General features: G+C 42.1%; 1 protein-coding gene across 1 annotated transcript; it reads right to left on the reverse strand.

Moving 5' to 3' along the window:
• Window positions 1–1319: 1319 nt before the first annotated feature.
• XKR9 (XK related 9) lies at window positions 1320–11054 on the reverse strand. Its single transcript, XM_074943055.1, is given in 3 exon segments — window positions 1320–1960; window positions 2578–2801; window positions 10756–11054. Coding segments are annotated over 3 exon segments (1164 nt in total).
• Window positions 11055–23224: the final 12170 nt, after the last annotated feature.

Here is a 23224-nt window from a genome sequence, read left to right on the forward strand (position 1 = left end):
GACACCATGATGATTGGAAATCCTCAGTTTGCTGCAGCCTTCATCCACCTTCACAGCCGTTGTAAAATTACATAACAGCTGTATACCAGGACTCTAGCCTTCCCTATGCTGAGACTAAGGTTATGTCTACACTACTGTGGGATCGATGCTGCTGCAATCAATGCACCGGGGGTAGATTTAGCAGATCTAGTGAACACCCACTAAATCGATGGCAGAGTGCTCTCTGGTTGACTCCGGTACTCCACCGGGAATGAGAGGAGTAAGGTAAGTCAATGGGAGAGTGTCTCCCGTCAACCCAGTGCGGTGCAGTCACCGCAGTAAATCAACCTAAGCTATGTCGACTCCAGCTACATTAGTGATGTAGCTGGAGTCACTTAACTTAGTGTAGACATAGCCTAACACTTAAAGCATTAGACCTAAAAACCATTGGGAGAGAAAAGTTTCAAGGGAGATATCTCTTCCTCTGTGTGAGATTCCTGTCTTTAGCTTTTAGCCATTTAGACTGCAGTGCTGGTATAATCCAGGTCTGCAAGCTACTGGCATCTGAAAATCCACACAGAGTGTGTGGGAGGATGAGAGCACAGCAATGAAACAGGAGGGTGTGTTACCAGAGCATCTGTAAAATATACTGATTGAGCACATCTCCGCAAAAGCATTTTCTGGCCAGGTTCCTATTGCACTGTGGCCCAATTAAAGTTACTGTTTCCTGGTGGAACTCCCAGCGGAGGGCTGTGGGTTTGTAGCTACTTCCTAGGGAATACATGTACCTCTCTCACCGGGAGGGTAAATCCAGTCCTCTGTGATCCCTGTGTTCAGGTACAGTTAACATATCGCAGTCCTTGGTTATTTCAGATGAAGCCCAGGCCTTTCCCACTGCCAAGCAAGGAGATGTGAGCCTTGTTTTGAAGAGAAGTACATTTCAGAAACAAAGGCAATATCAACAGTAACTTGATTTGGGTTTTTTTTCCTACATTCTGTGTGGAAAAATTAAAACTGGGTTTGGGTGGGAAAGTAGGATTGGTTGTTTGTTTTGCCTTTACAGGGGCTATTTATGTATTTTATTTATTTTGCAAGTGATAGAAAAGCACCAATATTCTTTGCAGAAGTGTTTAGTTTATTTTATAAAGTCTTTGCTTTGTAGAGTAGTACAGCAGAACCAATAATTATTCAGAGCTGATAACTACTACCATTCCCATTAGCAATTATTTTACTTGAAATGCTCACTGCGAGTATGAAAAGTAAAGACAGAGTAAGTGACAGTCCAGGTAATATTTGCTTTGATTTGCACATATTTAAAAATTCATATAATTCTATACTCTTCATTGCATTATGAAATTTCTTATTCTACTGGTTTCTTCTTTTTCTCTTTCTCTTGCTAGTCCATCAACTTTATCTGAAGCACTTTCTTGTTTGAAATAAATAGTGGGGTGGAAAAACATATAATAAACAATAAGACAAATAATACCTAACACCAGAGTGAGAAAAACTGTGATGCTCACAAATGTAAAATATAGTTGCTCAGTAACTGAAGTCTTCCAGAACACACACATTATGCCTGAAGTTACAAGCACATGAGTGGCATAATAACTAGAAATATGTATTTTTGTTTGTTCCCCCTTGACATTAAAAAATGTAAAAATAAGAATGATCCCAACAACAGTCCTGTATAAAAATTCCATCCTCTTAGATTTGCAAAACATAGTGTGTTGCTTCAAAGTCCAGCTGAAGCCCAAGGTCCAAAGAAATATTAGCAGAAATATACTACTTATGATATTTAATAGGGTGGCCAGTGCAATACTCAGTATCCAAGAAGTCAGTGTGAACAGTTTATACAAGAGGTACAGTAACTTAGGAGGCACCCCAGCAAATTGATTTTTATCAGGCAGAGATTTTCGTAATGATATCTGATAGTCAAGTGTTGACCAGGAAATGCTGCAGAAAGATGTGATGATGGAAGCATCTAAATAAAACACAAGGATAGATGTTAGTTCCATGGAAAAACTTAATATATTTTTACTTAAACATTCTTTATATCTGAGAGGAAGAATGGTCCTGTTGTTGGGGCACTTGTGAGTCCCAGGTTCAATTCCTTTCTCCTCCACTAATTTCTGTGTGACCTTGGGCAACTTACTTAGCCTTTTATGTTCCTCAGTTCCCCATCTGTAAAATGGGGATAATAGCACTGCCCTACATCACAGAGGTGTTGTGAGGAGGAATATATTAAAGACTGTGAGGAGCTCAGTAATGGGAGCCATAGAAGTACCTTAGATATCTACTTATTCAATAAGTGAAAACAAAATAGACTACTCTGAAATGATTCAGTTGGTTACATCCATTAGTTTTCACTTATCAAACACAATACAATGTTATTCTTAAATATTATTATTACATACTACAGTGAAACTTTTCCCAGAGTTTAGTAAAATAGATAACCTAATAGAGGAAGTTTTAAACTAAATGTTAAATAAAATTGTACTGGGATATGACAGGGAATACTTTAAAGTTTTACCTGATACTAGGGATTGCCTTCTTAGTGGAGATTTAACTATATTCAACTTTCAAATGAGAGAGACTTACACTGACTGAAGGCAGCCTTGTCATGCTCCATCAGGATGTAAATCTGAAGAATGAGCTGGGGTGTCGTCTTCAGGAAAGTCTTAAATACCCTGAGCATACTAATATCAGCCAATGCATCAATGGCACGTTTATGAATGATACTGGCAGGGCCCCCAGTAAGTTCATCTCCAGAGCTGTTTTGTTTAAAAGCAGCCTGGTAGCCACCTTTCAATGCAAACCAATACCTACAAAGAGAAATATATATATAAAAACTTGGTTAGACAGAGTTTTTTTTAAAGCACTGTTCTACAAAATAGTGAAAACTAGTTAAGATTTTAGCCATTTTGTTCTCAGTTCAAAGTATCATTATTTGTTTTTAATTCTCTTTGAATGGGAACCTTTACTTCTTACTAATGCAAAATGCACATTGAGGTTAATGTTAGTAATGGGTGCAATCAAAGAAACTAAATTGAATGGAATGAGATTGGCCTGAGTAAAGACCATAGGATTGAGTTAATTAACTTTAATTTCTTTAAACAGGATATATTTCTGAATCTCCCCTTTGTTTCCTTCTTGTCCCCTTCACTTTAGGATGACACTTTCATTTTTCATGCACCCAGATCCCTAGATGTACACATGCAAACTGGAGATTGTGCATACATGAAACTATGTGTGTATGCATGTATCCCCTAACATGCACCTCAGCTGATTTGCACATCTACATCAAATTTGCGCATTCTTTTGTGGGTTCATCTTTTTAAATGTAGCCCTAATTCTTTAAGCTGTTTCTTTTCTAAGGAACCCAAGAGACTTTCAATACAGAAAATAACTCTCAGGACACACATATTTCATACAATGATATGATCTGGATGGTGTCATATGATAAATCAGATTCTTTGTCAGATATTGAGGGCGTATAAATGACCTCTCAAAACACTTCTATTTTGTCCTTAAGGCTATATAATCATTTCCTTTGAAAGAAAACTAAATGGAATGATACATTATACTGGAGCTAGTGAATCATGACAGATTTACTTCCTGCCTTGTGAAGTACCTTTTCTGTTCAAGATATCTGTATTGCCATGTGGGAGACCTATGTTTAATTCCCAGTACCAAGTCATTTGTTTTTCAGTCCTAGAGGAGTTGGCAGGGCTGTGGAAATAGAGTGCTTAGCTTTAGCCCCTTGAGGGGAGGGAATACTAAACTCTAGTCAAAAGAGACACCATTTGGACATTTAAGGAAGCAACTGTGATCATCTGCACACAGAAATCTATTCAGTCCTCCTTGGGGAAAAAAATGATAGCTGCAAGCAGATGTAGGACCAGATCCACAGCTGGTGTAAATCAGTGTAGATCCTTTGATGTCAGGAGTTACACTGTGCTACCTAAGGATCTGGCCCATTGCCTCCAAAGTGGAAGTTTAAAGTAGGGTGAGGAAAGCCCTGCAGATAGTAGGTATGGTGAGCCAAGTCTAAAAGAACAGGCTCTAAGGGATAATTACATCATTTATTTCCTGTGGAATTGTTTAGCAATAAACAAAGAGTCTTTCAGAACCAGTTAGCAATGAACATACAAGAAAGAAAATCTCCTAATAAGTATCCATGAAGGCCTCACCCCGTCATCTTTCAAGGCAAAGTAACAATCTCTTCCACACCACCTGCTGCTCACAAACCGGGAAGAATTAGTGGGGGAAGCAAAAGTGGATGGGAATCTGGGAGGCAGTGACCATGAGTTGGTTGAGTTCAGGATCCTGACACAGGGAAGAAAGGTAAGCAGCAGGATACGGACCCTGGACTTCAGGAAAGCAGACTTCGACTCCCTCAGGGAACGGATGGGTATGATCCCCTGGGGGACTAACATGAAGGGGAAAGGAGTCCAGGAGAGCTGGCTGCATTTCAAGGAATCCCTGTTGAGGTTACAGGGACAAACCATCCCGATGTGTCGAAAGAATAGTAAATATGGCAGGCTACCAGCTTGGCTTAACGGAGAAATCCTAGCGGATCTTAAACATAAAAAAGAAGCTTACAAGAAGTGGAAGGTTAGACATATGACCAGGGAAGAGTATAAAAATATTGCTCGGGCATGTAGGAATGAAATCAGGAGAGCCAAATCGCACCTGGAGCTGCAGCTAGCAAGAGATGTCAAGAGTAACAAGAAGGGTTTCTTCAGGTATGTTGGCAACAAGAAGAAAGGCAAGGAAAGTGTGGGCCCCTTACTGAATGAGGGAGGCAACCTAGCGACAGAGGATGTGGAAAAAGCTAATGTACTCTATGCTTTTTTTGCCTCTGTCTTCGCTAACAAGGTCAGCTCCCAGACTGCTGCACTGGGCATCACAGCATGGGGAGTAGATGGCCAGCCCTCTGTGGAGAAAGAGGTGGTTAGGGACTATTTAGAAAAGCTGGACATGCACAAGTCCATGGGGCCGGACGCGTTGCATCCGAGAGTGCTAAAGGAATTGGCGGCTGTGATTGCAGAGCCATTGGCCATTATCTTGAAAACTCGTGGCGAACGGGGGAAGTCCCAGATGACTGGAAAAAGGCTAATGTAGTGCCAATCTTTAAAAAAGGGAAGAAGGAGGATCCTGGAACTACAGGCCAGTCAGCCTCACCTCAGTCCCCGGAAAAATCATGGAGCAGGTCCTCAAGGAATCAATCCTGAAGCACTTACATGAGAGGAAAGTGATCAGGAACAGTCAGCATGGATTCACCAAGGGAAGGTCATGCCTGACTAATCTAATCGCCTTCTATGATGAGATTACTGGTTCTATGGATGAAGGGAAAGCAGTGGATGTATTGTTTCTTGACTTTAGCAAAGCTTTTGACACGGTCTCCCACAGTATTCTTGTCAGCAAGTTAAAGAAGTATGGGCTGGATGAATGCCCTATAAGGTGGGTAGAAAGTTGGCTAGATTGTCGGGCTCAACGGGTAGTGATCAATGGCTCCATGTCTAGTTGGCAGCCGGTGTCAAGTGGAGTGCCCCAGGGGTCGGTCCTGGGGCCGGTTTTGTTCAATATCTTCATAAATGATCTGGAGGATGGTGTGGATTGCACTCTCAGCAAATTTGTGGATGATACTAAACTAGGAGGAGTGGTAGATATGCTGGAGGGCAGGGATAGGATACAGAGGGACCTAGACAAATTGGAGGATTGGGCCAAAAGAAATCTGATGAGGTTCAATAAGGATAAGTGCAGGGTCCTGCACTTAGGACGGAAGAACCCAATGCACCGCTACAGACTAGGGACCGAATGGCTAGGCAGCAGTTCTGCGGAAAAGGACCTAGGGGTGACAGTGGACGAGAAGCTGGATATGAGTCAGCAGTGTGCCCTTGTTGCCAAGAAGGCCAATGGCATTTTGGGATGTATAAGTAGGGGCATAGCGAGCAGATCGAGGGACGTGATCGTCCCCCTCTATTCGACATTGGTGAGGCCTCATCTGGAGTACTATGTCCAGTTTTGGGCCCCACACTACAAGAAGGATGTGGATAAACTGGAGAGAGTCCAGCGAAGGGCAACAAAAATGATTAGGGGTCTGGAACACATGACTTATGAGGAGAGGCTGAGGGAACTGGGATTGTTTAGTCTGCAGAAGAGAAGAATGAGGGGGGATTTGATAGCTGCTTTCAACTACCTGAGAGGTGGTTCCAGAGAGGATGGTTCTAGACTATTCTCAGTGGTAGAAGAGGAAAGGACAAGGAGTAATGGTCTCAAGTTGCAGTGGGGGAGGTTTAGGTTGGATATTAGGAAAAAAATTTTCACTAGGAGGGTGGTGAAACACTGGAATGCGTTACCTAGGGAGGTGGTAGAATCTCCTTCCTTAGAAGTTTTTAAGGTCAGGCTTGACAAAGCCCTGGCTGGGATGATTTAATTGGGGATTGGTCCTGCTTTGAGCAGGGGGTTGGACTAGATGACCTCCTGAGGTCCCTTCCAACCCTGATATTCTATGATTCTATGATTCTATGAGTGCTTGCCCAGTCTCTGCTTTTAAGTGATTCATAAACATCTGGTGTGCAAATTGTCTGCTGAAGAGAGACCATTCAGTTATCATTGATTCCACTTTCAAATCCCTGGAACTTCCACTAGCCTTGTCCAGAGAACCGATTCTAACTCCACTATTGGCAAAACAGTGGAAAAACAGCCATTCCACTAGGGAATTAACCTTTATTTTCCCTACTTTTTTTGGTGGTGTGTCCCGTGGCTAGGGTTTTCCTGAGAAGGCTGGTTCCAGCTCTGAAATATATACTAACAGTGAACACATCTTAGAAGTTCAGATTAGGCTCAAAGTAGCATCCAAAAGTTTGGACACTTGTCTGACATGTTCAAACCTCTTTGCTTTTCAAATCAGACTGTAAAACACACCCAAAAAAACCCCTCTTGACTCGATTTGTGCCTGAAATACCACTAAAAAAAAATAGGCTGTTTTCAGAGATGCTGAAATGCCATGATCTTTCTAAAGCTCAAAAATATTCATATTTTGAGGTAAGTTTCTTAATTTAGCCAAACCATGTTTTATACTGCTGCCCGTCACCATAGTACTGAAAGCTTTCCATGTAAAATTGATCGTCATTCTGAAAGGATTCTAATGCAGGGACAGTTTAAGCACAGCTCAGACTCCTTGCAGAGCCATTCTAGGGGGCTTCCAGGCACAAGGCCCAAAATTCCAAGTGTGACCTCTCTCCCTACATTTGGCCAACTATCCTATGGCGCTAGCTGGGGGTTCCACACCAGGGACATGAGTGGGGAAAATAGTGATTGTTTACAGAAATGGTGAATGCATCTGATGACTGAGTTAAAATGGGGAAGCTACAACCACACCTGGCTGCTTCAGCAGAGAGACCAGTAGTGAATAGGCATGGAAACTGAACTACCCTTTTCATCAGTGTAGGTGGGTGATCCCTCCAGGTCAGGGGTGAGGCACATTGGTGGGGACAGCCTGCAGTGCTGCAGCTCATGATATTTCTGTTCAGTAGACAGATTTCAGTCACCTGAGTTTTAACTATGACACCTTTCACCAGCATTAAGGGCCAAATCCTGCTCTGTGGCCATGGAGGATACAGGTCCTATGACAATGCTTTGCTTTAACAGAGGAAAAGGAGAGAGGTGGGATCTGAATATCTATGCCACCTACCTGCTGCAGTGATCTGCTTTGTGTGGGCTCCCTCTGTCCCAGCAATGCACTACCCATTGTCCCCAAAGAAGGCAGAGTGTACACCAGCCTCGGGGCTAAGCATTGCAGTCCTGAAGCAGCAGTCACAGCTACAGAGCAGCTACGTTACTACTTCATGGCCTAGAGCAGTGGTCTCCAAACTGGGGTGCACACACCCCAGGGGGTGTGCGAGATGATCCCAGGGGGTGCGCGGCAGCAGGATCGCCACCAGACGGCACTCTGCCATTTTTGTTCTTCGGCAGAAGCTCTGCATGTCCAGGGCTGGTGTTCCCCTCCGGCGGCCCGCCTGTGGCAGGTTTTCCGCTCTTCTTCTGTCAGCAGCACGCCTGCAGCAGGTCTTCTGGTCTTCACCCTGGGGTGCGTGAGCCAAAAAGTTTGGAGACCACTGGCCTAGAGGGCTGATTCCATGCCCTTCTCCTTGCAGAGATTCTTACAATGCAACCTTGACATACAAGCTGTGCACTACTTCCATGATTTGGCTCTGACTCCATTACTTAAAAGAAAGAAACTCACAGGTGGAATTGTTTTCTTGTATTACATTTGTTGCATATCTATTTTACTGTGTTCTGAGTAATCTTCCATAAATAAAATCCTACACTGCTTGGCAAAACATCTGTAACTTTTTCAAGTTATAAAACAATTAAGAATGCAAACATCTGGTTCTTGCCTCTGAAATGTAAACATCTGTATAGTTTGCAATGTTTTCAAGAAAAACTGTTAAAGTAAATCAATCTGTTACACACACTCAACCATCAGAGCCTGAGTTTGTCCAAACACCAAGTAAGTGCAAATCTGATGCACTGAATATGAGCTCCAGAGCTCAGACCTGGGGGAGCAGATGTGGTAAGAGGTGAACGCCACATATGTTGTTAAAGGGATTCCTCCAGAATAAGATGTGTACTGGATATTATAGAATCATAGGACTAGAAGCCATCTTGAGAGGTCATCTAGTCCAGTCCCCTGCCTCATGGCAGGACTAAGTATTATCTAGACCATTCCTGACAGGTGTTTGTTTAATCTGCTCTTTAAAATTTCCAATGATGGAGATTCCACAACCTCCCTAGGGGTTATCATGTCCCCAACTGTTATCATGTCCCCTCTTGGTCTTCTCTTTTCCAGACTAAACAAACCCAGTTTTTTCAATCTTCCTTCATAGGTCACGTTTTCTGGAACTTTAATCATTTTTGTTGCTCTTCTCTGGATTCTCTCCAGTTTGTCCACATCCTTCTTTAAATGTGGCACCCAGAACTGGACACAATACTCCAGTTGAGGCTTAAACAGTGCAGAGTAGAGTGAAAGAATTATTTCTCATGTCTTGCTTACAACACTCCTGCTAATACATCCCAGAATGATGTTCGCTTTTTTTGCAACAGCGTTACACTGTTGACTCATATTTAGCTTGTGGTCCACTATGATCCCCAGATCCCTTTCTGCAGTACTCCTTCCTAGGCACTCATTTCCCATTTTGTATGTGTGCAACTGATTGTTCCTTCCTAAATGGAGTACTTTGCATTTGTTCTTCTTGAATTTCATCCTATTTACTTCAGACCATTTCTCCACTTTGTCCAGATCATTTTGAATTTTAATCCTATCTTCCAAAGCACTTGCATCCCCTCCCAGGTTGGTATTGTCCGCAAACTTTATAAGTGTACTCTCTATGCCAGGGGTCTCAAACACGTGGCCCGCTGGGTTATTTTCTGCGGCCCGCCAGCTTCCCGCAGCCCCCTCCCCGCCTCCCCAGCATTTACGTAGAGCGGCCGGGAACGGGGAACCGCGGCCAATGGGCGCTTCGGGGGAGGTACCTAGAGGAGCGGCCAGGAAAACACACAGACCCCTTTGCCCCCCACCCCAGGTTCCGGCCGCTTCCCGGAGCGGCACAGAGGCAGGGCGGGCAGGGAGCCTGCCCTGCCCCCAGTGTGCGCCGGGCCGGACCCACCCCCCGAATCCCTCCTGCACCCCGGCCCCCTGCCCTGAGCCCCCTGCTGCACTCCGCACCCCTGCCCTGAGTCCCTGCCGCACCCTGCACCCCTCCTGCACTGCCTGGGGGCAGGGAGGAGGCGGAGTTGGGGTGGGGGTTTCAGGGAAGGGGTTGGAATGGGGGCAAGGGTAGGAAAAGGCGGGGTAGGGCGGGGCCTCATGGAAGGGGTGGAATGGGGGCGGGGCCGGGACAGTGGGTGGGGGGGGTGGTCAGTGGTGCGTCCCTCGGACCAATGTACTAGTCCTCATGTGGCCCTCGTGGTCATTTGAGTTTGAGACCCCTGCTTTATGCCATTATCTAAATCATTGATGAAGATATTGAACAGAACCAGATCCAGAACTGATCCCTGCAGGACCCCACTTGTTAAGTCTTTCCAGCGTGACTGTGAACCACTGATAACTACTCTCTGAGAATGGTTTTCCAACCAGTTTTGCACCCACCTTATAGTATCTCCATCTAGGTTGCATTTCCCTAGTTTGTTTATGAGAAGGTCATGCGAGACAGTATCAAAAGCTTTACTAAATTATCAATTATCTATTCTTTCGGGATAGATTTGTTAGACTGTTCATAAATTATAAATATTTTAGCATCCATTCTCGCCACTCAGGCAGCTCATTTGAATATAAAACTTTATACTTATATAATTTTTGAAACAACCCAACATTTCATTTAGCATCTGCAGATGAGCTGAGTGCCATAAATAAACCGACATGCAAAATCAGGTCTATGAAAAAATTTGCTCATTACAAAATAGCAACCACAGCTGTTAGGGATCCCGGCAGTTTATATATTTTAAAAGAACACATTTCATCAACTATGTTACAAATGATACCGCACTTTACTAAAAGTGAAAGATTTTTTTTTTTTTAAATTCACTCTTTATCATGTACTCCCTCATTTTGGACAATGAAAATAGATTGTCAGTTTCACATTTTTTAAAGTTAGTTCCAATGACTTTTGCTTTCAGTTTATTATGTATTAGCTCACGGTTGCAATACTGTAGGAGAGTGTTTAAAAGCAATATGATTTATTTTTTTAATATTTGAAAGTTGGCCTTTACCTTGTAAAAATTCCACCATGCAAGAAATGAAGTAGAAAAATCCAGTTCAGCTTCCGAGGATCAGGGCTTTCACAGTCTTCTTTAAACCATTCATAACTAAAAATCTGTACTATTATTGATGACAGACACCTAAAAACCAGTGTCAAGATACCCAAAGAATATTGTCCCTCACAGAAAGAGTTACTAGTGACCCAGATATCTGCTGCAATATCAGCTACATAAATTACAATTCCAAGAACTGACATAGTAAAATTCCACTTAGTTAATTTCATTATGAGTTAGTTTTTCATTATTGTCATTGTGTTATCACTTAATATAAGAAGGAGAAGAAGTCAGAGCATATCTTGATACAACCTTCTCATAATGTTTTCTATAAAGGAAAGCTGTAGTGTATATTTTCAGTATGGAAAATTGAATCAAAATAAAGAGACTTCAATTTTTATGCTCTTTGCTAGAATACTAAACTAATTCCATTGCTACATGTCCATTCCAGAAAGCGTACGTGTAAACATCTTTTTAATTATGCTGGTAGATGTCATTCTTCCTAGTTTCTGGCTCCTGAAAAGAAGAATAAATGAAGGATCACCAATAACAAGAGCAATAATTCAGAAAAGCATAAAGCCCCCCAGCAATTCACACAATAATTTAAAAGGAAAAGCAAAGTGTATGGGGGATGCTCATGGACAATCACTGGGGAAGATAAATGTCTAACCAGTTGAAATTATTCTCCTGACAGCAGTGATTCTGAACCTTGCCCGGTATGAGTGGAACTTTCTTGTTATAAGTGGACATTTCTAAGTGTAGAGTTAAGAGATGCTAAGAAAGAAGCCCAATACCATGAGCTTTTTAAACCTCAGTTAATGTGGGTAAAGATTATGATTCCTTCCCAACACTACTCATTAAGACAGAATATTCATGAAACCAGCCTTTCTGGACTCTCAAAAGATATAAGAGAGGCAAGGTGGGTAAGGTAATATCTTTTACTGGACCAACTTCTGTTGGTGACAGCACACACTTTTGATCTTACACAGAGCTCTTCTTCAGACCCTTCTTACCTCACCCACCTTGTCTCTCTAATCTCCTGGGACTAACATGGCTACAACACTTTTTTTTAAAATGTCTTCCACAGTCAATAGCTAATCCATGAGAATCTGGGCTTGTTCAAGATACTACCTTCTTCCTCTGCCTCTGAGTGCCCACAAAGAGTGGAGAACAATCATACCTTGAATACACATCATTATACAGCTACACACATTGTGTGATTGGAAGACTTTTCACTGTTTAATGGTTTTATCTTTCACGTTTGCCCATATTCAGTGACTACAAAAGAGTACCCCTTAGGCTACTGAACAGGATCAAGGCTGTTTGCATGAAAGATCATTCCTGTGAAGGAATCACTAGCCAGACCCTGCTTTACTGTAGAATATGTATCCTTATTATCGGGGGAAGCAGATTACAGTCCTTACATTAAGGTTGCCTAACAATTTCCATAATAATGATTTTTGTGACTTTTTCTTTGACAATCTCACACACCTCTATTGTTTTCAGCAGACCTTTGATATTCAGCAGAGGGAATGTCCTTGAGGGATCAGTCTTGGGACCAATCTTCTTTAACATTTTCATTCATGACCTTGGCACAAAACGTGGGAATGTGCTAACAAAATCTGCAGATGACACAAAGTTGGGAGGTATTGCCAATACAGAGGAGGACGAGAATATCATACAAGATCTGGAGGACCTTGAAAACTGGAGAAATAGAAATGGGATGAAATTTAATAGTACTAAGTGCAAGGTCATGCACTTAGGGACTAACAAGAATTTTTGCTATAAGCTGGAGACTTCTTAGTTGAAAGCAACAGAAGAGGAGAAAACTTTGGGTGTATTGGTTGATCACAGGATGACTATGAGCTACCAATGAAATGTGGCTGTGCATCAGGCGAAGGATTTCCAGTAAAGATAGGGAAGTGTTATTGCCATTATGCCAGGCACTGGTGAGACCTCACCTGGAATACTGTGTGCAAGTCTGGTCTCCCATGTTTAAGGAAGATCAATTCAAACTGGAACAGGTGCAGAGAAAGGCTACTAGTATGATCAGAGGAATGGAAAACCTACCTTATGAGAGGAGACTCAAAGAGCTTGGCTTGTTTAGCCTAACCAAACAAAGGCTGAAAGGAGATATGATTGCTCTCTATAAATATATCAGAGGATAAATAGCAGGGAGGGTGAGGCGTTATTTAAGCACCAATGTTTACACAAGAACAAAGTAATATAAACTAGTCATCAACAAGTTTAGGCTTCAAATTAGACAAAGGCTTCTAAGCATCAGAGGAGTGAAATTCTGGAACAACCTTCCAAGGGGAGCAGTGGGGGCAAAAAATCTAACTGGTTTCAAAACTGAGCTTGATAAGTTTATGGAGGTGATGGGATGATGAAATTGCCTACAATGGTATGTGGCCCAACCCTCCAGGATTGTCCTGGAGTATCCGGGAATTAAAGATTAAACTTTAATTAAAGATTATGTCATGTAATGAAACCTCCAGGAATATGCCCAACCAAAATTGGCAACCCTACCCATTTGCAACTGCTAGTAGCAAAAATCCCCAGTGGTCGGAGATGGGGCACTAGATAGATAGGGCTCTGAGTTACTATAGAGAATTCTTTCCCAGGTGTCTTGCTGGGGGGTCATGCTGACATGCTCAGGGTTCAACTGATTGCCATATTTCGGATCAGGAAGGAATTTTCCCCCAAGTCAGATTGGCAGAGACCCTGGGATTTTTTTGCCTTCCTCTGCAGCATGGGGCACAGATCACTTGCTGGTTTAAACTAGAGCAAATGGTGAATTCTCTGTAACTTGAAGTCTTTAAACCATGATTTGAGGACTTCAATAACTCAGCCAGAGGTTATGGGTCTATTACAAGAGGACGGCGTGGGGGGGGGGGGGGTTCTGTGACTTGAGATGTGCAGGATATCAGACTAGATGATCACAATGGCCCCTTCTGGCCTTAAAGTCTATGAGTCTATGAGCTGTGGAACTGCATTTTCTTTGTCTCATAAAATTCCATTCAGTTTTTGTTGAATTATAAACTGTTAAAAGTCACCAGTTCCCTTCTATTCTCTCACGTGCATCAGTCAGGAAAATTTTGGCAGCATACCAAAACAACCAAACATATGAACATTCCAAAATGTCAGGCTCACACTACAACCAAAGCAGTATCAGACAGACACTTTATGGGGAACACCTGGGGGCAGCCAGCAGAGCCGGGGCAGGAAGGATTGGGAGGAAGAGAGTTGGGCTGGGCTTGCTTTGGATTTTTGTGATTTTTGGACACCTGCCCACTAAGAAGTGAACTGAGACCATTAGCTAATATGACATAGACCACAAGAAAGATTGTGACAATTCTTAATTGATATTGACCAGACCAAATTTTGAATAGTGACCTAGCTATTACGAGTCTCCTGTTCTGTCTACTTCCTATCTCAAGTCTTGGCCTGTGGCCAGTAGAGTGAGGTACTCTCAGAACTCAGATACCTGGAGTCCCTTCAACTGACAAAAAAAAAAACCCTGTCACTAACTTCTTCCAAATATCAAGTGCAATTGACATGATCTGGGGAGGTTAGGGGAGTAAACTTTGGTACACAGTAGTGCATGAGCTAAACTGAACTTTGCACTCACTAATATTTCATAACCTAATAATAATTCTTTCATGTATGTAATATTTAAATTGGCAACCTGATAGATATGTTTCTTCAGAAAAAAAATAAAGCTCTGAATATACTTGATATGTAAGGATCACTTCACTTACCCTTAATATTTAACTGCCATTGCAATGGGACACAGTACCTATTGCACAGTTTTTAGGATGGAGGATGAAGAATAATATCACTATTTGAAAATATAAGAATGTAGCTATTGGCCACTACAGGAGGCAGAATAAAATATGATGAATAAACAGTCTGATCCAATATGATAAGTCTTATGCTTCTATATGGACAGGGAGAATATAATTGTTGATGTTGATATCTTCCAGGATAGCAGGATTAACATGTATAATGTGCAATATGCTATGGGATACCTGGGGGCAAGCTTTTAGACAACTTCAGTCATGATCTGTGATTTTTGTGCCTGAAATATGTGTGTGTGTGTGTAAATTGGACTTCTAACTACTCATATGGGCCCAATCTCTGTACCCTTATTTCAGTATCCGAGCAACTCACAAACATTAATGAATTCATCCTCTCCACACTCTTTAATAGGGAAGTATTATAATCACTATTTTGTCAAGGTAACACAGGAATTCTGTCACGGATCCACAAACTGAATCCATATCTCCCAAACTCCACTACTGCCTTAATCACAAGACTATGCACAAATGCCTTTTTGCAGATACATCTGAAATCTTAACTGGAAATCTGACCCTTAATGTACACAAGGGTTTATGTGTAATCTATGACAGTCCTTCCAATAGTTAAAGCATCTCCTAATACCATGTGGGGTACAAGTTCAATGCCGACTTGGAGAAGGGTGTTGTCTCCTATGCCCCACAGCACCTGGAATCTCCTAGTCCCTAATCCAAGAACTCTAGGCTCAAAACTTGCTTACCATACAAGATCTGTTAAGATATCATCCATAAGAAATACAATTTTAGTATCCAGTGCTAAAATATGTGCCCGTTCTGAAACCCAACATACCTTTTCACAATCATTCTGAGATAGAGCAGAAGCTCTACATTTCCTGGACACTACTGTGCTAATAAGCGATGGTCACATAAACACCACCCTATACCGGAAACCTACTGACCGCAATACTTACCTACATACCTCCAGCTTCCATCCAGGACACACCACACGATCCATTGTCTACAGCCAAGTTCCAAGATACAACCGCATTTGCTCCAATCCCTCAGACAGAGACAAACACCTACAAGATCTCTATCAAGCATTCTTAAAACTACAATACCCACCTGCTGAAGTGAAAAAACAGATTGACAGAGCCAGAAGAGTACCCAGAAGTCGCCTACTACAGGACAGGCCCAACAAAGAAAATAACAGAATGCCACTAGCTGCCACCTTCAGCCCCCAGCTAAAACCTCTCCAACGCATCATCAAAGATTTACAACCTATCCTGAAAAATGATCCCTCACTCTCACAGATCTTGGGAGACAGACCAGTCCTCGCTTACAGGCAGCCCCCCAACCCCCCAGGCAGCCCCCCAGCCCCCAACCTGATGCAAATACTCTCCAGCAACCACACACTACAAAACAAAAACACTAACCCAGGAACCTATCCTTGCAACAAAGCTCGATGCCAATTCTATCCTCATATTTATTCAAGTGACACCATCATAGCACCTAATCACATTAGCCACGCCATCAGGGGCTCGTTCACCTGCACATCTACCAATGTGATATATGCCATCATGTGCCAGCAAAGCCCCTCTGCCATGTACATTGGCCAAACAGGACAGTCTCCACGCAAAAGAATAAATGGACACAAATCTGACATCAGGAATCATAACATTCAAAACCCAGTAGGAGAACACTTCAACCTCTCTGGCCTCTCAATAAAAGATTTAAGGGTGGCACTTTTGCAACAGAAAAGCTTCAGAAACAGACTCCAGCTAGAAACTGCTGAGCTTGAATTAATATGCAAACTAGATACCATTAACTTGGGTTTGAATAGAGACTGGGAGTGGCTGGGTCATTACACATGTTGAATCTATTTCCTTAAATTAAGTATCCTCACACCTTCTTGTCAACTATCTAAATGGGCCATCTTGATTATCACTACAAAAGTTTTTTTTCTCCTGCTGATAATAGCTCATCTTAACTACTTAGCCTCTCACAGTTTGTGTGGTAACTTCCAACTTATCTGTATGTGTATATATATATATATATATATATATATTACTATACGTTCCATTCTATGCATCCGATGAAGTGAGCTGTAGCTCACGAAAGCTTATGCTCTAATAAATTTGTTAGTCTCTAAGGTGCCACAAGTACTCCTGTTCTTTTTGCGGATACAGACTAACACAGCTGCTACTCTGAAAACTAAAAAGTAGACATTTACTGCTTGCAGTATATTTAAAACACTATCATAAAATGCAAACTTACCTTAATACCTGCCACAGACAAGTCAACGTTTTCACTGTAAAATCCCTGGTCTGCTCCAAGCAGCTTTGAAGGTCTGAACATTTCTCATACTATCACTGTGTGTCTCGAAAGTTTGCCATCGGCAAAAGTGAAAGGCTATGTGGCATAATGCAAACTGAAACTTAAATCACCTGTTGACCATGTGACATAGTTAATAAACTGTGAGATATCTGGAACTGCCAATCCTTATGAATGTATACGTTATTCTAATAGAATTCTAAAAAAGCCTTTATCTATGGATTTTTAATATAGTCCTAAAATAAAGGTTATTTAACTAAATCTCATTTCACGTCCTTCACTCCATGAAAGTATATCGACTTGTTGAAATAACACTGGTTTCTTAAGACTTATTGATCAAAATCAATATACATATATATGCAGATTTAGCAAAGCTTGTGAATATATTTGACTTATTAATAAATAAAGAATTGTTCGGCAGTTGTCTTTCCAATAAGATACATATAAAATGTATATAAAAAGTAAGGGTTTTGCTTTTTCATGCAATGAGATGAACAGATGAATGTGTTTTGATGCTTGAAACAGGTAAGTGTACAAAAAAATTCTCCCTGGCAAAAATGCAATAATGGGGAAGCATAAAGATTCAACAGATTAAAAAGGGAAAGTCTGCTGATGGCCAGAAAATACATATATCTTTTTTTAAGTGTTTTTAAAATAGCTGCAATTGCAAAGGTATAAAAATAACAAACAAAAACTCAAACAAAAAAAATCCTATATCACTAATACTTCTAACTAGCAGCTTCTAAATTATATTGGAATGATTTATTTTGTGAAATTGTTTGCATTACCCTATTCAGCAAAGTTTGTATAATAAACACAGAATTATATTTCCATGCTTAGGCAATAGAGATGTTATTATTTAGCCTCAATGAAAAGTGTTTACTCTCAGCAGTTACACATATCATGGGCAAAAGATAAAAGCTGAGGGTCACATTTTTAAAAGTGTTTAAGGTGTCTATCTGAACCAAAAAAAATTTTTTTTAAACTTGGTCATAAGTTAATATCATATGGTTGTATAATATGAAGCAACCTCATTTCAAAACTCATTTTGTTTAGTTCTTTTGTTGTTTATAATGTTCACACTCCCTGTTCAGACTATTTTTTCCCAAATAAATAATCTTTGGTTAGTATGCTTTTACTAAAAATGCAAACCTTCTATCTGAATTGGAGAAGCTGAAGCAAATCACTGTCCACTTGAGAAGATCTAGTAGAACTGCAAAAACATATTAACTTCAGTCAGTGTATACTAGTAAGAGGGGTATCAAAGTTTTGTGCCTAGTGGTCAGGTTCTGGAAATGAATACCAAAGGCTTTCTTGCGGCAGAAAGAACCTGTAAATTAATTCCTCAAAGGATATTACTGCTGCCATCTACAGACCAAATAGCTTCATAGCTCCTACACGTGATTAGAAAATACATTATTTATTTAGAAGAAATTTACACTGATACTAAAAAAGAAAGAAAAAAACTTGATGGTTGATTTGATAAGCAGTCAGAATCTTACCATTCAAAGCAATTAAGGAGGAAAAAAATCCCCGGTACAGTTTGTGGGAGATTTTTAGCAAATCTGAAGAGGTTTTCCCCTCATACGTTCAGGATTATGCAAAAAAAAATGGATTTACATTAGAGAGAGTCAGCTACCAAAATACACAAGTTGCCTAGGTATCTTCAGGTCCCATCATTTTTATATATGACATCACAGATATGCCTAACCCAAGAGCCAAATTTTACCTGGTGGATGAAAATAGGTTTAATGGAGCCCCAAACAGATGCACACGTACACTGCAAAACAGCATTTTAAGGCACCTGATTTCTGGCTGAGTCCAATTCCATTCACTGACCCATGCTCAACTATAGACAGTAGGAGTAATCTAGAAGGGGGAGGGAAGGTTGTGTGTAAAGGCCACTGCTGAGTCAGAGCATATGTATATAAAATGCAGCCTTAGCCCCTCTGACTCCAAGCAACATCTTGAAATTGCCCATCTGAGGCTGAAGATCCTGGAAGTGAGAAATTAATGTGACTAGTGTGATATAAATAATGGTTCAGATAGATTAAAGAGACTGGCTTGGCAAAATTTTGGAGGCACCAGAATAGAGACAGCCAATAATTGTCTGTTGTCCATCTGCTGTATGGAATTTCTGGTATACACCTATAAACAGCTCCAGCCAGAATTTGGTCCCAGAGAGAGATTTTTAATCACTGCAGAAAGGATCATCAACAGATGTAGTACTTTCCAGACCAACATCATAACACTGTCAGACCCAGACTTTGGTACCCTCCCAAAAATTCTGCTTGTAAAGATAGCACATAATCCTAATTGTGTCCCTCCCACTGTTTAGAATAGTTACCTTCACTGGATCTGTGAAGGTAGGTGTGGTGATCTGTGGGTTTCCTTTATATAGTTGTCTGTCAGGTTCCATTGTTGAAGCTGATCATGGTATCCAGAGAGATTTCCACCACAACTTCAACAACCACTACCCATCCATTAAACTCTCTCTGGAACACTCCCACACTAGCATCAACTTCCTGGATACCACCATCAACTTCAACAATGGAACCTAAAGAATACCATATACAAGAAACCCACGGATCACCACATTTACCTTCAGAGATCCAGCAGCCATCCCAAATGCACCAAGAAATCTATAGCCAGGCACTCAAATACCATAGAATATGTTCCAAGGAGAAAGTCCAGTATAAACACACTAAAACCACCTTCTCCAAAAAAGGACACTTTACCAGAGAAGTAGATCACATCATGGAATGGACCACCCAAATAGCCTGAAAGAACCTGCTTCAGTATGGAAATAAAAAACCCCTCTGACCGCACACCCCTAGTTAGGTTTCAAAATAGCAGCCGTGTTAGTCTGTATTCACAAAAAGAAAAGGAGGACTTGTGGCACCTTAGAGACTAACAAATTTATCTGAGCATAAGCTTTCGTGAGCTACAGCTCACTTCATCGGATGCATTCAGTGGAAAATACAGTGGGGAGATTTATATACATAGAGAACATGAAACAATGGGTGTTACCATACACACTGTAACAAGAGTGATCTCTTAAGGTGAGCTATTACGAGCAGGAGAGCGGGGGGAGGGAGGGGAACCTTTTGTAGTGATAATCAAGGTGGGCCATTTTCAGCAGTTGACAAGAACGTCTGAGGAACAGTGGGGGGAGGAGGGGGGGAATAAACATGGGGAAATAGTTTACTTTGTGTAATGACCCATCCACTCCCAGTCTCTATTCAAGCCTAAGTTAATTGTATCCAGTTTGCAAATTAATTCCAATTCAGCAGTCTCTTGTTGGAGTCTGTTTTTGAAGTTTTTTTGTTGAAGAATTGCAACTTTTAGGTCTGTAATCGAGTGACCAAAGAGATTGAAGTGTTCTCCGACCGGTTTTTGAATGTTATAATTCTTGACATCTGATTTGTGTCCATTTATTCTTTTACGTAGAGACTGTTCAGTTTGACCAATGTACATGGCAGAGGGGCATTGCTGGCACATGATGGCATATATCACATTAGCAGATGTGCAGGTGAACGAGCCTCTGATAGTGTGGCTGATGTGATTAGGCCCTATGATGGTGTCCCCTGAATAGATATGTGGACCCAGTTGGCAACGGGCTTTGTTGAAAGGATAGGTTCCTGGGTTAGTGGTTCTGTTGTGGGGTGTGTGGTTGCTGGTGGTATTTACTAAACCCATATGGGGTATCATTAAACAATTACAAACCATACTTCAGGGGGACTACATCCTGAAATAAATCTTCCTGAAAGATCTTTCCCTCCTCTTCTGGCCTTCAAACAACCCCCCAGCCTCTCCAAATTCATTATCAGAAGCAAGCTTCCCACAGACCAGGACATACCAACTCAAAGCGGCACCAGACGCTGTCAGAATAGATGCAAAACCTGTAGACATATCTCCACTGCTAGGATGATCAACAACTCCAACAACACACCTTTCAAGATCCATGGATCCTACACATGCCTATCACGACATATGGTGTACCTCATCCAGTGCACTAAATGCTCCAGTCACAACGATGTGGGTGAAACCAGACAATCACTGTTCTCTCAAATGAACTTATACAGGAAAATGATAAAAGTCAAAAACACCATATCCCCTGTGGGTGAACACTTTTCACAAAACAATCCGTCTGTTTCTGACCACTTAGTCCTCATTCTCAAGGGAAATCTGCACAACAACTTTAAAAGATGAGCCTGGGAGCTTAAATTAATAACTTTGCTGGACACTAAGGCCATGTCTACACTAGCACTTATGACGGCAAAACTTTTGTCACTCAGGGATGTGAAAAAAGCACCTCCCTGAGTGTCATAAGTTTTTCTGGCATAAGCACTGGTGTGCACAGTGCTGTTGGCAGGAGACACTCTCCAGCCAATATAGCTACCACCACGCTTTGAGCTGATTTTATTATGTTGATAGGCGAGCTCTCTCCCGTCTGCATAACGCAGCTACATGAGCACTCTTAAACTCATGTAAGCTTAAGCTTGTAAGTGTAGACATGACCTAAAATCATGGACTGAATAGAGACAATGGACTTATGACTTATTACAACAATCTATAACCCACTAGCAACACCCAGCCCCAGATGCTTTTTTCCCCCTCCCTTCCTTTCTCCCTCTATGACTGGAAGATTGTTAATAGGTCACTTCACCCTGAATGGTTCTTTGAAATATGTGTTAACTACTTATCCTAAACAATCTGTTCCAATTTGTATTTAGCTGTGACACTCTGAGGTTTGCAGCGTTTCTCAACCTGGGGTCCCTTGGGGGGGTTGCAAGCAGGTTTCGGGGGTCTGCCAAGAAGGGCTGGCATTAGACTTGCTGGGGCCCAAGACAGAAAGCTGAAGCCCCACTGCCTGGGGCTAAAGCCCAGGGCTGAAGCTGAAGCCTGAGCAACTTAGCTTCACAGGGCCCCCTGTGATGTGGAGCCCCAGGCAATTGCCCTGCTTGCTATCCCTTAACACTGGCCCTGGCTTTTATTTGCAGAAAAACATTTGTTGTGGCACATGTGGCCATGGAGTTTTTATAGCATGTTTTGGGGGCCTCAGAAAGAAAAAGGTTGAGAACCCCTGCTCTACGCTACAGAGTTAGGTCGATGTAAGCCTTACGCAGACCTAATTACATCAGTGTACACACTACAGCCTTGCTCCCCCCGGTGTAAGTGCCCTACTACATTGACATAACTCCACCTCCATGAGAGGCATAGGGCTTGTCAGCATAGTTAGGGCAATACAGTGTCCATGTAGACACTGCATGACTTATATTGGCTGCTGGCTGTCATTCTTGTCAATTTCTAGGGGGGCAGCAGGGGTGGCGGGGCAGCCAGGCTCTAGCTGTCACCGCGGGGCGGGGTGGCTGGGTTCCAGCTAGAGCCTGGCTGCCCCCTCAGAATTCCCGCTCCCAACCAGGCTGTGGCTGACCCACTTCCCGCTAGGAGCCATTCTGCCCCCAGATCCCCGAACCCAGCTGCTGCCCAGGCTCACAGCTTCGAACCGAGCGGCACCCACCTGGCTCCCTGCTCCCAGCTGGGTCCTGCCCAGTGGCTCCCAGCTCCCTGCTGGGAGCCCTGGTGCTGCCTGTCCCCACTCCCTGCAAGAAGCCCACCCATTGCACCAAGGCCCCCAGCTCACTGCCAAGAGCCTAGAACCGCCTGGCTGCAGCAGGTTGCTGAGAGCCCAGGAGGCTGCCGGGCTCCTGGTGGCAGGGAGCAGGAGCTGAGAACCCGCAGGAATCAACTTCTTTTGAGCTTACAAAGAGCTCTTCTTCAGGTCTGGTAAACATACTCAGAGCATCACAAGGTAAAACAGATTGTTTATTGTAAGTAATTAACACAAGTACAACAACACTGCAAGCCAGGGAGTGGAGCATTCCTCAGAGTATTGAGAGGAGCTGCAAAGGTGACATAAAGGAACCTTGGGCAGCCTCCGCGAAGATGTGTAAAGATCTGTTGGACTACAACACAGAATTGGGTCATAACCCACTCATATTGCACATGTGATATTAATGTATACGTTAAACAGTGTAATAAGAAAAATACTGATTATTTGAAATGTTGGTAAGAATATGTTGCTTTGAGACTTTTTTCCTCCACTTGTCCACAAATCATCCCCTGCCCAACCTGCATACCTTCTAACTGCACTGGTTCTGCTCTGTGGCTCTTTTGGTTATGGAGGAAAGAGGAAGTAAGGCCCTTATAATTTAGTAATTTGTAAGTATCTGTTTATCAGACTCATACAGAGATTATTTCCCAATCTTCAAGTGATCATTTTTCCTCACACCTAA

Source organism: Natator depressus, chromosome 2 (genome assembly GCF_965152275.1).
Source record: "Natator depressus isolate rNatDep1 chromosome 2, rNatDep2.hap1, whole genome shotgun sequence".
Classification (NCBI taxonomy): domain Eukaryota; kingdom Metazoa; phylum Chordata; order Testudines; family Cheloniidae; genus Natator; species Natator depressus.